At 38.9% G+C, this 14626-nt stretch overlaps 1 protein-coding gene across 2 annotated transcripts in view; it reads left to right on the plus strand.

Annotated features, from left to right (window-relative positions):
* The window catches only part of Rttn (rotatin), a 182387-nt gene that overhangs the window by 31753 nt on the left and 136008 nt on the right, over positions 1–14626 (plus strand). For both annotated transcript variants that reach the window (XR_013046217.1, XM_042263930.2), the window contains exons 12-13: positions 12770–12982; positions 14321–14433. Coding sequence is in view for 1 of the 2 variants with exons in the window: in XM_042263930.2 (XP_042119864.2) it covers positions 12770–12982; positions 14321–14433 (326 nt within the window). In the remaining variant the exon portion in view is untranslated. The remainder of the gene's footprint in view (positions 1–12769; positions 12983–14320; positions 14434–14626) is intronic.

Genomic DNA, 14626 nt, shown 5'->3' on the forward strand with positions numbered 1-14626 from the left:
AACTGGAAGCCAAACAGTTAAATATATGTGGTGTATGATATTAAAATATCATACAACATGTATGAGCCTATGGGGACCATTCAGACCACCACAGTCTCTGTAGAGGAGCAGTCTCAGCTTGCAGTCATACTGGAGGAGGAAGCTGTGCTTGGTAATTTCTGCATATAGTGCACACTGATCAATAGAGAAGGCTTTGCAGATTCCCTCTGAGTTTCACCTGGGGATGGCTTTGCCACACCCAGTGTGGCTGAGGCATTGGGATCCTAGAACATGGCTATGCCCATGTGAGTAATACACATTCACTCAAGAAGTCATCTGCCCCTCACACATTCACCCAGAAAGTCATCTGCCCCTCACACATTCACTCAAGACTTCCTCTACTCCTCACAACTCCCCCTTCCTTCCTTCCTTCCTTCCTTCCTTCCTTCCTTCCTTCCTTCCTTCCTTCCTTCCTTCCTTCCTTCCTTCCTTCCTTCCTTCCTTCCTTCCTTCCTTAATTTCTTGTAGTTTTGGTTTTTTCGAGACAGGGTTTCTCTGTGTAGTTTTGGTGCCTGTCTTGGATCTTGTTGCCCTCGAACTCAGTGAGATCCACCTGGCTCTTCCTCCTGAGTGCTGGGATTAAAGATGTGGGCCACCACCATCTGACTTCTTTTTTATTTCTTAAATACTACTGTTGCAGCTTGACTTGTGGTTCAATGTCAGTTTTTGTGATCTCTGGAACCTGGCTAAGGAGAGAAAACATGGAGGCCTCTGGCCTGGGTGATTTGTGTTTATTCTGCTCAAAAAGTAGGAAAGCTTGAAAATCAGGAAGCTCTTTCCCTTGAAGCGGTCCTCTTTCAGGGCTGCTTTTAAGATCGCTGCTACAAGCAGCTGCTGCTGGCCAAGTCCACCGAGTGGAAGGGACAGAGCTGTTTCCTGAGGTGGTGCCCAGCCTGCCCTGTAGTGGCCAGTGCCCTACTGTCAAGGAGTTCCCATCCAAGAGGGCATATGCTACCTCAGATCCTGGCCTCACAGACAAGGGCTCCGTAGCCTAGGGTGGGGAGGCTGGTTCAGTTGTCCTGCTTTAGCTCAGGAGCAAGAGCAGCTTGCTTTTGCCAGAGATCAAGCTCAAACACAAGAGTCCACTGCTCCTGACCACTTCTACACCTGAGGAAAAAAAAAAGCCTAGACAAAGATCTGGGCAGGTTGTCTGGAAGTCCAGGAACTATTGCAGTGTGGGCAGGTCAATGGTGACTGTAACATGAATTTTAAAAGGTTTCATTAATAATAAAAAAAAAAACACAGAACCAGATATTGGGGTGAAAGCCGAAAGATCAGAGAAGCAGTAAGAAGCCAGCCATGTTCTTCCTGCTAGGAAATCTCAGAAGAGAGAGCTACTTCCTGTATACTCACGCCTATATCCTTTCTGTGCCCTGCCGTCTTACTTCCTCCTTCTGCCCAGTGCTATCACTTCCTGTCTGTCTGTACAGACCTCCAGACCTCTATGGCTAACTAGCACTGGGATTAATGGCGTGTGCCATCATGCCTGGCTCTGTTCCCAGTGTGGCCTTGAACTCTGGATAAATTTCTGCCTCCCTAGTGCTAGGATTAAAGGTATGTGCCACCACTGCCTGACCTCTATGTATAATATAGTGGCTGGCTTTTTCCTCTGATCCCCAGATAAGCTTTATTGGGGTGCACAAATAAAATATCACCACAGGTGACCGACTATAAAGTGATTTGCTACAAACTTGTGGAACTCTAAAAACCTAAAGAATCCTGATAGTTTAGGAGGTGAGTATAATCCAACAGCCAATTCATAAGGAAAATACCGCCAGTAAAATCTCCGTCAGAGAACTAAAATGTAACTTCAAAATATGAGCATAACTGCCTCTTCCCGGGTTCCGCCTGTCCCATGTGTCACACCTAGCACTTAGCCATGCGCTCCTTCTCTCTCTCTCCCCCTCCCTGCTCCCTCCCTCCCTCCCTCTTTCTCTTCCCACACTTCTCTCAAACTTGGTCCTGGAAACCTGATTGGGGTGACCAAGGAATGAAGATAGGACAGACACACAGACACATGGATAGACAGTTGGGATTGAGTGGGCTGTCCACTGTGACAGACACGAACACTAACAGCCACCCTGAGACTCTGCGTGAGGAGGTGGTTTATTGTGTACAGTTGGACAAGGCGGTGGTCCAGCTAGTCTGGGCAGGAGATCTGTCTGTAGGGGAGCAGTCTCAGGCTGCAGTCATCCAAGAGGAAGCTGTGGTTGCTACTTTCTGCACACTGGTCAGTCTTTCCTAAACGCTCATACTTGGACCAGAGGAAGGCTTTGCCATTCCCATGGGTCTGAGACATTGGGGTCCTTGACATGACTGTGCCCCTGACAACGTACACATTCACTCAGGACTTCATCCCCTCCTTACCAATTCACTCATGGCTTCCTCCACCCCCACAATAGAGTGATTTTAAGGGAGACATAGAAAGTGACTAGTACCTTGAACAGTTTTGGCAAATCATTTGATAGAGATTTTTAAAATTTCATAATTCTTTTTGCATATGTTAAATTTATTTGATTTTTCTACACTATACATATTATTCCTTCTATGTATATTCCTTCATTTATTTATTCAATATTTAACTCATTGTCTTTGGCTAGTAATATTAGAAACTAGATGTAGAACTAGTTAAGTTAGAATTGGTCTCATAGAACTTAGTCTTGTCTAAAACTTGCTATTATTAATATATTTATTTACATGCTTGACTTGCCTAAGTTTATTATAAAACAGATTTATTTTGTGTGTGTTTTATCTGCATGTGTATATGCAAATCCCCTGGAGTAGGAGTTATAGATGGTTATGAACTGCCATGCAGGAGCCAGGAATTGAACCTTGGTCCTCTGTAAGAGCAGCAAGTTTGGGGTCACATGAAGGGCAGTGATCATGTCTTCAATTCGAGTTCATTTTACTCTATTATTTTTACTCTTGCTAAGCATACAGTAAGCCTTAAAAATACCTCATGTATATAGCGAGACTGACACACACATATGTGTATCTATTTAACTGATAGACCTTTTAATTGAATGGCTGTCAGTACAAATATACCCATGCTCTCCCCTCTGCAAGTGAGCAGCATGGCTCTTGATGCTTGTCATTCCTGGCAAGGTTAGCTGCTGTCTCTGTTCAGCTGGGTAGAGTTTGTTACTTATACCTATTCCCAGAATTCCTTGGCACATGTAATATAGTTTCCAGCCTTTCAGAAATTACATCCTTGTTGCACATGCTAATGTCATCCATCTGTTTTCTCTCACTTGACTTTTCAGAATAGATAAGCAGCACTTTAGCATCCAGGAGTTGGTCAAGTTTGTTTCTTAATATTGTTCTTTTTTTAAATACATACTGTACTCTCAGTTGTATATTCTAGCTTAATAACTTCTGTGATTTATTTATTTACTTATTTTTTGATAACACATACATATCTTGAACATTTTCTTTTCCGCTTGCCTCCTTTTACCAGCAGTATAATTACTTGATATTATTTATTTTGTCAGTTTACCAAAAGAATTTTTTAAAAAATGCATATTTGGTAGTATTAAATATCCTGATGTTTAGGGACTAGAGAGATGGCTCAGGGCTTAAGACCCCTGACTGCTTTTGCAGAGGACTTGAGTTACTTCCCAGGACCCATGCTGGGAAGCACACAAGCACCTGTAACTTTACTGCCAAAGTTATGACAGGACTCTGTGGGTACCAACATGCATGTGTATTTACATGTGCACACAGACACACATAAATAAAAATAAAATCTTAAAAATCCTAATTTTTGACTCATATGGTTAATATTTGATATATGGCTCTTTGTTTTAGTATCTAAGCTATATTGATGGTTTAAGCTAATTCTATGGATTCACATTTTAGTATGTCTTTTGAAAGTTCTTTGTGATTGACATATTCTTTTGCAGAGCTACTTTTCTACCCTTGATGTTATTAAGCCTTCTTCTGTCCTAGTCTTTAGTTCTTTTTAAAAATCTACTTTTCTATTTTACCTAATCCTTTCTTTTTAAAACTTTGGTCTTTTAATTTGGAATCTAAAATAATCTCTTAGAGAACATTTTAATATACAAAGAAGGATAAAAATTTACTTACGATTTCATATTAGTTTGAGGTTTTCCTTTACTATCAAATTGAGAGTATCTATAAAAATTATGCTTTTATGATTCCTTATTATCTAATATTTATCTAACATTTCCACTTAATTAGGCACTTCATAAATTTTAATGGCTACTAATATTTTATGCAATAAAAATGTTCCATAATTTGTAAAGACATTGTTTTGGAAATTAAATTTAGAATTTTTTTTTAAATGTTGTAAGGAGTAACACTTTGTCAAGCATATGTCTACATGCATTTACTCATATTTTGAATTAAGTCTGTATTGCATTACTGGATCAAAATGAGCATCTAAAGCATGTTTTTATTTTAGGTATATTAAAAAATCTTGCAGTTCCACAAGGTGAAAAAATAGTACAATGAAAGTATAATTGTGATCTTACATGTGGGAAAATTATTAAAAAGAAATACTTTTGAGAAGTTGAAAAATGTTGGAAGTGCCTTAAGTCAGTATTTCTTCTTTTTATGGCAAAACACTACTTCTGAAATAATGAAGTATGATAGCTTAATTAGACCATTTAAAATTAAAATTTTTTAGGAGTCAAAAACCCTTATTCTATAAAGGCTTTGTTTTTAGGTAAGTTTTTGTTCTATCAGACAAGTATGTAGATGAATGCATTTCAGCCTAGTGACCCCCTCCTTGACTAGACAGAACATTACCAGCCTGCCCCAGGATCTTCCTGTGTGTTACCCACACTTGTCCTCTCAGCTAACTCCTGCAGGAAGGACTTTTCTCTGCTGACTAGTTTGTCTGCTTTGAAGGTCAGGTGATGGAACTATGAAGTTCTGCTCAACTTCTTGTCTTTGGAGCTTTACCACCTTTGCTACTTGTTGAAGCAACTCGTTAATTTTAATTGCAAAATAGAATAACACTTGTTGTTTATTGTGTGTGTGTGTGTCTGTGGGTACATGTGCCATAGAAATCAGAGTCCTGCTTGTGGGAACTGGCTCTCTCCTCTACACTGTTGGTCCCAAGGGTTGAACTCCGGTGGACAGGTGTGGTGGCAGGTGACTTTACATACTGAGCTGTCTCAGTGGCCCTGACTATATTTTTAAATGTAAGGTTATATCTCTGAATTTGATTGTTAATGATAAAATGTTGCACATCATTCATGTACAGGTGTTTTATAGTGTAGTTATTAAAAACAAAAAAAGCTGGCCTACTTGAGTGAAAGTGTGTCAGTTAATGCATTAACAATAACCTCAGAAGGCACCAGTATGCATCAATATCCCATTTGGAAATGAAAACCAAGCAAGATCCTCTTGGATTAGTTTAACCAAGAACAAGTCTAAATCTGAATTCTCCACGTCTTTCTGCACCCTCTGCCTGTCTGTGGTTTGCAGTTACTGGCCTGTCTATAATCTGTCCTTTGTGTGTGTCAGTGTCTGTGTGTGTGTGTGTCAGTGTCTGTGGATGTGTCTGTGTGTATCTGTGTCTGATGTTTGCCATGCCTGCCCTAACAAAGGGCTTTTCTCTGTATTTATTGAACACTTCAGGAAACATAGCATGGGAAAGGAAAAGAGTTCTTTACAGAAATCTTTAACAGAATTTTACAAGAGAATAAATAACTGACCCCATATAGCACTCAGCACTGCAAACAGTTGTTATCAAGCTATATTCACAGATTGCTTTTAATATTTATAGCGAATATTTGTTTTAAGGTTGCTTCTAACCTATTGGTTGCTTTCAGCGAATGATCACCACAACACATATACATTGTTCTGGGTCAGAAGCATGCAAGAGTGTGAATTTAAGACCCCAAATGCATTTAGCTTAGCTTGTACAAGCTAATTGCATGGTTCCTTGTTCAAGGCATAGTGAGGTGGTTCCTTGTTCAAGGCAGGTTAAACTTAGGCCGAGTACACAGCAGGATAGCAGGTTAAGTTCACAGTCTTACCTGATCTCATTGTAAATATTGGCAATGTCTAGAAAGTTAAGTTTTTCTGGAGTCAAGGACATTTTCAGAAAAATGTATTATCACAGAATGCATAGGAGGAATCATGGCAACCAGAGAACTACTTACTGTGCCTTTTCATTGTCCTTAGTTATTAACCATTTTTAGTTTTGTTCCTGGAGTTTGGTGGAGAATATAGTCTCAATTCTATTTTCTAGTAATATTAACACATATAATAAATTGCCAGGTCATTTTGGAAAAAATAAAATTTGACATTTAAAACATACATTTTTACTTTGTGAAACATTAAAATGTGGAACCCAGTACTGACCTTGATTCTCATGAACTACCCTACTTGTGATTTTTAAAACCATCTACTTGTTTATACTCCTCAGATTAATGTTTCCATACAAGACCTATCAATTACTTGAACTGCAAGCTTGTGCATGGGTATGTGTAGATAGTGTGTGTATGTATAGTGTGTGTATAATATGTCCAGTGTCCTTCTGGATTTTTTTGTTGTTGAACATAGATATTTTTCATTGTTTTTCTGAAGATAAATCAGTATCTGTAATTTTTGGTAGTATTTGTGTTTTTAACTTAAAACTTCACTAGATCAATTTTAGACACTGCAGGAAATTGTAATTAATGTATTTATTGGGTACTTGGTTATATTTTCTTTAATTAAGTACTTTAAAATGGCATCTAAACAGATCCTCTTCCATTGCTCCTCATAGCTCCATTGTGTATAAACATTAAGTTTTGCTGCCCTCTGCCTGTGAGGAGCCACCAACAACTGGAGGGGAATTTGATGCCTGAAACTTGTCATGTTTACAGAGGTTTTTCCTTTGAAATTGTTATGCTTTGATTGTAAATAACTTTGAAGAGTATTCATATTTGGTTAAAATGTTGGTTATATTGTGTGAACTAAATTGGGAAATGAAATGAAGGTTATTTCATTTGGGTAAATATGTGTGTGTATGATGGGGGAGGCAGGGTGGTGGGAGGGCTGGAAATACTAGCCTTGAACCAGAAAATGCAGAATCCAAGTGTATTCTAGGAATATACTTATATTATTCTCAGCTTGCAAGCAGAAGTAAAAATAAGGAGGACTTCATACACCAAGTCCTCTGGCCGTTTAGTGACGTGTCAGGTCTTGTGATTGATGCTGCTGACTGAGTGATTCAGGGCAGTACACGTTGAAGTTTAATGTGCAAACAGACACGTTGAAGTTTAATGTGCAAACAGATCTCCTTTAGATCTTGTTACCTCTATCTTCCATATTCTGAGTCATCAGGGTAGGGCCTGAGCTGCTGCATTTCAAACCCCCCACCCACTATTGCTGGGGACACAGGGCCTTGTGCTTGCTAGGCAAGAACTGTACTACTGAGCTAAATCCTTAACCTGGAGGTCTCCTTTTCTTACAGACTCTTAATGCTATACCATGCAAGAATTAAATTTAGGAACTTAGCACAGTGTTTTGAATTGTTGGTGTAATACAATTTCAGATACAAATATGCAGAGTGAAAAGGTCAGAATTCCTCTTTGAGGAGAAAAGGGGAAAGGAAGGAAATGAATATTTATCAACTACTGTTGTCTTAGGGTTCCTGTTGCTGTGAAGAGACACTGTGACTATGGCAGTTCCTAAAAAGGGGAGTATTTAATTAGGGTGGCCTTACAATACAGAGGTTTAGTCCATTGTGATCATGGCAGGAAGTATGGCAGCATGCAGGTAGACATGGTGCTGGAGAAGGAGCTGAGTGTTCTACATTTGGATCAGCAGGCAGGAGGAAGAGAGAATGACAGTGGGCCTGACTTGAGCATTTAAAACCTCAAAGCCTGCCCCCAGTGGCACACTTCCTCCAACAAGACCACACCTACTATACCAAGGTGACACCACTTAATAATGCCACTCCCTATGAGTCTACAGGGCCATTTTCATTCAAACCACCATAACTATGTCGTGTGTTCTTTGCTTAATGCTTAATTCATATCCAGCTATTATTTTTCTCACTAGAATTGGGCATTACTCTTTTAAAGTAAAATGTAATAACTATGGAGTTAGACCCTCTAGGTTATATTATTTCACTACAGTGTGTCCAAGTCACCAATTATCCTTCACTTATTCCTCTTTATTTTCCTCATTTTTTCAAATGTAGAAGACTGACCTCATGAAATATCCTCCTTTATATGGCCTTTAAATGTGATTTACTTGTTTATATTTCCAGGAAAGACATACACACATCATATCATATGGTTCATATCATCTAAATCTTATAGATCTCTCATGTTTCATTTTGATACCTTCACTTAGATAGTGGTGTCTCTAACTCCTCACCTCAGACCTAATTCTTTGCTTCATAAGTGTTTTCTCCGTATGGACTTTGTTATTTCAATAAATAGTATCTTCATTTTTCATTTATTAATTTCTTAGGCAAAAGTTCCAGTCCTTTAGTAGCATTTCTCCAGTGTAAAGTACCTGAGTTGAACCCAGTGTCCTGTTTGAGCTGTGTTACTGCAGTAAACTCTTCATTGGTTTCTCTATTTTCGCTTTTGTGTTTTACCCTATATTCTTTGCAGACTAGTCTCAATACTTGCTTGTGTCCTGTCAAGGGTGTAGCAGGAATATTAGAAGGTCTTATTAGTAAAATCAAACCTGGAGCCAGGTATTGGGGTGAATGCTGGAAGATCAGAGAAGCAGAACAAGCCACAGCCACCTCACCTTGCCAGTTCCTTAGCTGATCCTGTTTCCTCAGACTGGAAGCCTCTGAGTCCTCATCGAGAATGAATCTCAGTTGAACTGCTGCTCAAAAGCCTGAAAGCTTAACCAGACCAAATGCTTCTAGTTTCTGGTTTTCACGCCTTATATATCTTTCTGCCTTCTACCATCACTTCCTGGAATTAAAGGTGTGTGTCACCATGCCTGGCTGTTTCCAATGTGGCCTTGAACTCATAGAGATCCAGAGGGACTTCTGCCCCTGGAATGCTAGGATTAAAGATGTATGCTACCACTGCCTATCCTCTATGTTTAATATTGTGGCTGTTCTCTTCTCTGACCCCAGATAAGTTTATTAGGGTGCACAATATTTTGGGGAACACAATACCACCACACAAGGGCTTCCATCTGTGAACAAGTCCTTAAGGAAAATCAAAGCCTTAATTGATCTGGTTCATCTCTCTCTATCTCCACCCCTCAGTACTATTTCTAATGGCCTACTTGGAGCTTGTGTACTTACCTTTCCCTTTGCTGTGACTGCTTTACCCCAGATACCTATATTTCCTGACTGTCCAGGTCCTATATTGTGCAGGCACATCTGGGAAAATGGAGCCTTAATTGAAGAATTGCCTCCATCAGATTGGCCTGTGGGAAGTCTGAGGGGCATTTTCTTGATTGATGATTTTTGTGGGAGGGCCTGGTCCAAAGTGGACCATGCCATCTTTGGACAGGTGGTCCTGGGGTGTATAGAAAGAAAACTAAGCAAGCCATGGAGAGCAGACCAGTAAGCTGTATTTCTCTGTGGTCTCTGCTTCACTTCCTGCCTTCAGGTTCTTGGCTTGAGTTCCTCCCTGGGTTTTCTTTGGTGATGGTTTGTAACTGGTAAGCCAGATAAACCCTTTCTTCTCTAAATTGGATTTGGTCATAATGTTTATCACAGCAATAGAAAGCACACTAGGACACTCTGATGTCCCCTTATAGAGAGGTTGTGCTGCTTCAAAGTAGTAGCCCTTCTTGTCTGTTCCACATCACTTTTCTCTATCTTTCCCATCCTGGTTTAAAAGTTTTTACTAGTATTCCTAGCTACATCTGACACTGTATGGATGTAGTATTTACTCTCTGCCTTCCTCAGTGGAATGTTGGCTTCACAAGGGCAGAGATTTTGTTTTGTGTTTGCTGTGTTCCCAGGATCTGTACAGTGCCCACCATACACAGGAACAGAGGGGAGTTAATAGATGTTGACTGAATTGTAGGTGAGCAGGTATGTGGTTTTTCTCTCTTTCTTTTTCAGTAGGAGAGTTACTCACAAAACAGTGAACGTTCTCTTGACTTTCTAATAGCTTCTTTCTTATGCATTTAAGCTTTTCAGTGATTTTAAACTAAATTTGATTCCATCTTTTGATCTTCATTTTCTATTTGTAAACTATTTTCAGGGCCTTGTTGCTTAATTGATGAAGCATTTATCTAAATTGTTCTATTATTAATAAAAACTCAGGAGTCAGATATTGGGGTAAAAACCTGATAGATCAAGAAATCAGCAGAGGCATGGCGAGCTGACCCTCTCCATGCTTCCCAGATTAAAAAGACCTGTGAATCCTTCTAAGCTCCTCCATACTCTTTCCTGTGCCTCTCTATTGTATTGTATCCTGGGTCCTCCAAAATCTCTGTGGCTGATTCCTGTCAGCTAGTCATTGACTCCACCCCCTGATTCAAGGGTAATTTTACTAACAGTCTCAGATTGTCACATACGATCAAATACCCGGCAACAAATTGATCCACCTCTTAATATTAGACTTTTAGGCAGTTGATGATTATTGTTGAAATAGGACAGCCATGAAATGAATCATGGTTAAATCCAGTAAAAATGACAGTATTTCAGCCATACTACTGAGCTTGTTGAATGATTTTTCTTTAACTTTGACTTAACCACGTTTCATTTCTTTAGTTAATACTTAGAATTTTACCACAAAACTAGAATCATTAAAAATCAGTTATACAGTAGCATGCCAGCTAAGCCTTTTCATTTTCACAATCCTCTTCAAGCTGGTGTATTACCTACTTTTCAGGAGTGGCTCTGTGCAACATTTATTGGCCTCCTGAAATTCATTTAGTCCCCTTTGAAGATACCTTAAAATTTATGAGCCTGAATGTAGCCATTATGAGACCATTAGTTCTGCTCCTTGTGAGCTGCCTGTTTTTTCTTTATGGTTCTTAGTTGTTCTTTTGCAGAGCTGCCAGATTAAGTTGTGCTGGGATCAAGAAAAATGGGCCTTGGTTGTCCGTGTTACTGGAGTTGTATCCATGCCAGTGGATGTCCACACACTCGAGAAGAGAATTTGACATTGCTGCTACCGCTGTCGCTGTTATAGCAATGGCGGCCACTGCTGCTACTGTTTCTGGGATTACCATTTCATAACTGCTTACTACAGCTAGCACAGTGGAGACCCTGACAGCAAAAGTAGCTACCACAGTTAGTTAATCTTTCATTCTATTGGGCATGATAAATTTAATTTAATAGTTATATACATTTCGATTGGCTTTGAAAATTATAAATTTATAGACTCAAGTTCCATTTACTTTTGGGATACCATCTTATAAGGACTCCAATTTGCAGTAAGGCTCATTAAGGAAGGGAATGGCTCAGTTGCCTTTAGCCTATTGGCTATGGTAAGTTAGGACTTCTGTTGGTCTTTTCTGTGTCGAACACACAGATTGCAAGCCCAGTGCCACTTTGAGATCTTTGGCAGCAGTTAACTCTGCAGCTCACACACGATTGAGCCTGTATGATAATGAGTATCTAGAGATGGGTAATACCTGGGAGGTGCTCACCAACCTAAGACAGAACACCTGTATGGCCTGGGCAGGCGTCTCCATGACGGGTAAGGTGACCTGCTGATGTCCCACGCAACCTTAGTCAGAAGCTCATTTTTTAGTAAAAGGGGGACCTGTAGGGCCCTGGCTCCGTTTTGGGTAACTGTTGCCTTGCTTGCTGACCTTGACCTTGATATCCTCCCTATACTAATTCCCTGCTGGGTTCCATCCTCCTGAATGCTTAATGGGCATTAACAGCTTAGATGCAATATTGTAAAACATCGGTAGTGAACTTCTACCCTCTGGGATTCTCCCATTGTGCTGTAAGCCTGTATTTAAGACCTCCTCCCTCCTTCAATAAATGGCATTCGGCATTAAAAAAAAAAAAAGAATATAGAAAGCATTCAACATTGTGTAAAACCCTGTAACAATGCAGTATTTGTTTTCTTTTGTTCTTTCTCTGTTGTAGAATATTTTTTTAAGGTGTGTTACTTTTGTTTAGGTTGCATTTATTTAACTCTATGAAGCTGTGATACTGTGTCTGTCTAAAACACCTAATGGTCTGATAAAGAACTGAATGACCAATAAAAAACAAATAAAGAAAATCAGTTATAATTTTAAATCCATTGATTTTGGTTATGAATTATATCTTAGTTTATAAAACAACACAATAGGTCTGTCTTCTGTAAGTTTTCTGGAACTATTTGAAATGTGTGGCATTTCCTCTCAAAAAGAGCACAGGTCAATTTTTGCTCAAATAAATCAAGATGGATTTGAATTAGTGTTGCATCTTGGGTAGTTAGTAAGCCCTGCATTGCATGCTTATTTATGTCAGAGAAAATGTTTCTGTCCTTAGGAGTGTCTTAGCTTCATGCTTCATAGCAGAGTTGTAAACAAAGGGCAGCTCCTAGAGGAAGAACAATTTGATCCAGTAGGAGGAAGGTATTCAATCTCCCAGCCTGAGACAAGAGTCCATATTTGGACTTCAGACATTTTGGGCAGAGAGAAATTGTATTGAATAAAACACAGAAGTAGATGATATGTTGATATATTGGAAAATACAATTTTCTTTTGAAAATGCATAGATTCTTGGTAGAGAATATGGAAGATAGACTCAACTAACATTATATTTTACAGTATGTTTCTAAAAAAGCACTGTAGAAAATATTTAACTTTTTTTTTCTTTTTTTAAATCAAGGCGAGTGAGTTTTTGCCAGAGCCCATGTCAGCAGCGTTACTCCTTGTCTCTTTGGACATGCCTATTTCTTTGGAATATCCAGAGATTCACGACACTGTTGTAGCTTATTTGGAACAGCTGGATTCTGAAAACTACAGCATTTATAAACGAACTGCAGAGGCTGTTTATTCAATTGAATGTACCTGTAACTTTCTGTCTGATGTGGGGAAAGAGGTAAAATGTTTTGTAAATATCTCTTAAGTCTTTTTGGTAAAGTGGTTAGAAAATCTGACCTACACTGTTCCATCTGATAGGCATACAACAAGTAAATTGCTAGGTGTGAGATACATTTTTGTTGAGTGGGCCTGTAGTCTGATTACAATAAGGATATAGTTTGTACAAAAGCAACACAGAAACTTTAGTGTACTGAATAGTGTGTATTCATAGAATTAGCAGTTTCAGAAAGCCATAGCTCTGTTTCACTATATGGGAAGTGAGTGATGATGGATTTAATTAGAATTATGATAGCTATGTTAATACATACTTATATACTTGTAGATACAATTTTGTTTTAATTTTTTATGACAGTTATTACATGCTTTCATGAAGAACTTGATAATTTTGTTGCTGTTAATTATAGTCTTGAATTACTATTTTTAAGATAGTAGGTGTCTTGAGGTATAGTATTAAAGCACTAATTATTACCATTTATCTCATTTAAAAATTCTATTGAAGCATAAAATATTATATTAAAAGACTAGTAGATCCTAGAGATGACATTGCCTTAAGTAGAGGTATGTGTAGCATCTGAGAATACCCAAATGGGTCTTGCACACAATTCTTATTCCTTTTGAAGTTTCTCTGACCCTCATGTTTATAATTTTCCTTTATTTATTCATTATGATATTTTTCCTTCGCTTTTGCCATATCCCTTCTCCTGTCACCTTCCCCTGTACTGGGGATGGAATCTCAGGCCTCTAGCCCCTGCTCCTTTTTCTTATTATTTAACTTTTCTGTTTGTTTTTTGTAAATTGACCAGGTTGGCCTGAGCTCATACTGTAGTCCTGGAGGGCCTCGTGTGTGGCCTCAGCCTCCTCAGCAGCTGGGTGAAGGCCTGGCTCCCTGGCCTGCCTCACTTTTGTCACTTCTTGATGCTGCTGGCTTCCCAGTTCTTTCTTTAAAGTTTTCAGCCACATCTTTAAGTGGATATTTATTTGGCATTCTGCAGTATTTTGGCAGTGCACCTGTAGATGCCTTCTGTGTTTCCAGAACTTGTTAGGATGGTAGAGAGGAGTGGTAGGTGATAAAATATACCAGTATTTTAGTAATGGAGGTCACAGATGAGTAAAGGAAACCCAAATAATGAATGGTCCCAGGTGATATTTCACTACAATTTCCCCTACACTTTGCCTTCTAGGTTGACATTTGTAGATTGATTCTTCAGAAAGTGGAGTTAAACAAATATGAACAGGGTCTCTGAATGGTTTGATTTCTTGAAGGTACTTAGTTAACTATGAGAATGTTATTGCATATGAATTTCATATTTCCTGTCCCGTTTCTCTTTTGTTATAGGGAGAAAAGAATCTCCTAGAATTATTGGAACTGGCAGACCAAGCCTTGAGGAGCTTTTCCTATCATCATCATTCCCCCCTAATAAAGGAAACCATCTGCATTTGTTCAAAGATGTAATATTTTCTTTTTTAAAATGTGACAGTATAGGGCGGTGTGTGTGTTTGTGTGTGTGTGTGTGTGTGTGTGTGTGTGTGTGTGTGTATGTGTGTGTGTAGATGTATCCAATAATCTTATTAAATAAGAAATACAGAAACAATGTAAAAGAGAAAGCCAAGAGGTCAGAGCTCAGAGCTAAAATCTCACCCT

This window comes from Peromyscus maniculatus, chromosome 19, assembly GCF_049852395.1.
Source record: "Peromyscus maniculatus bairdii isolate BWxNUB_F1_BW_parent chromosome 19, HU_Pman_BW_mat_3.1, whole genome shotgun sequence".
In the NCBI taxonomy this organism is placed as follows: Eukaryota; Metazoa; Chordata; class Mammalia; order Rodentia; family Cricetidae; genus Peromyscus; species Peromyscus maniculatus.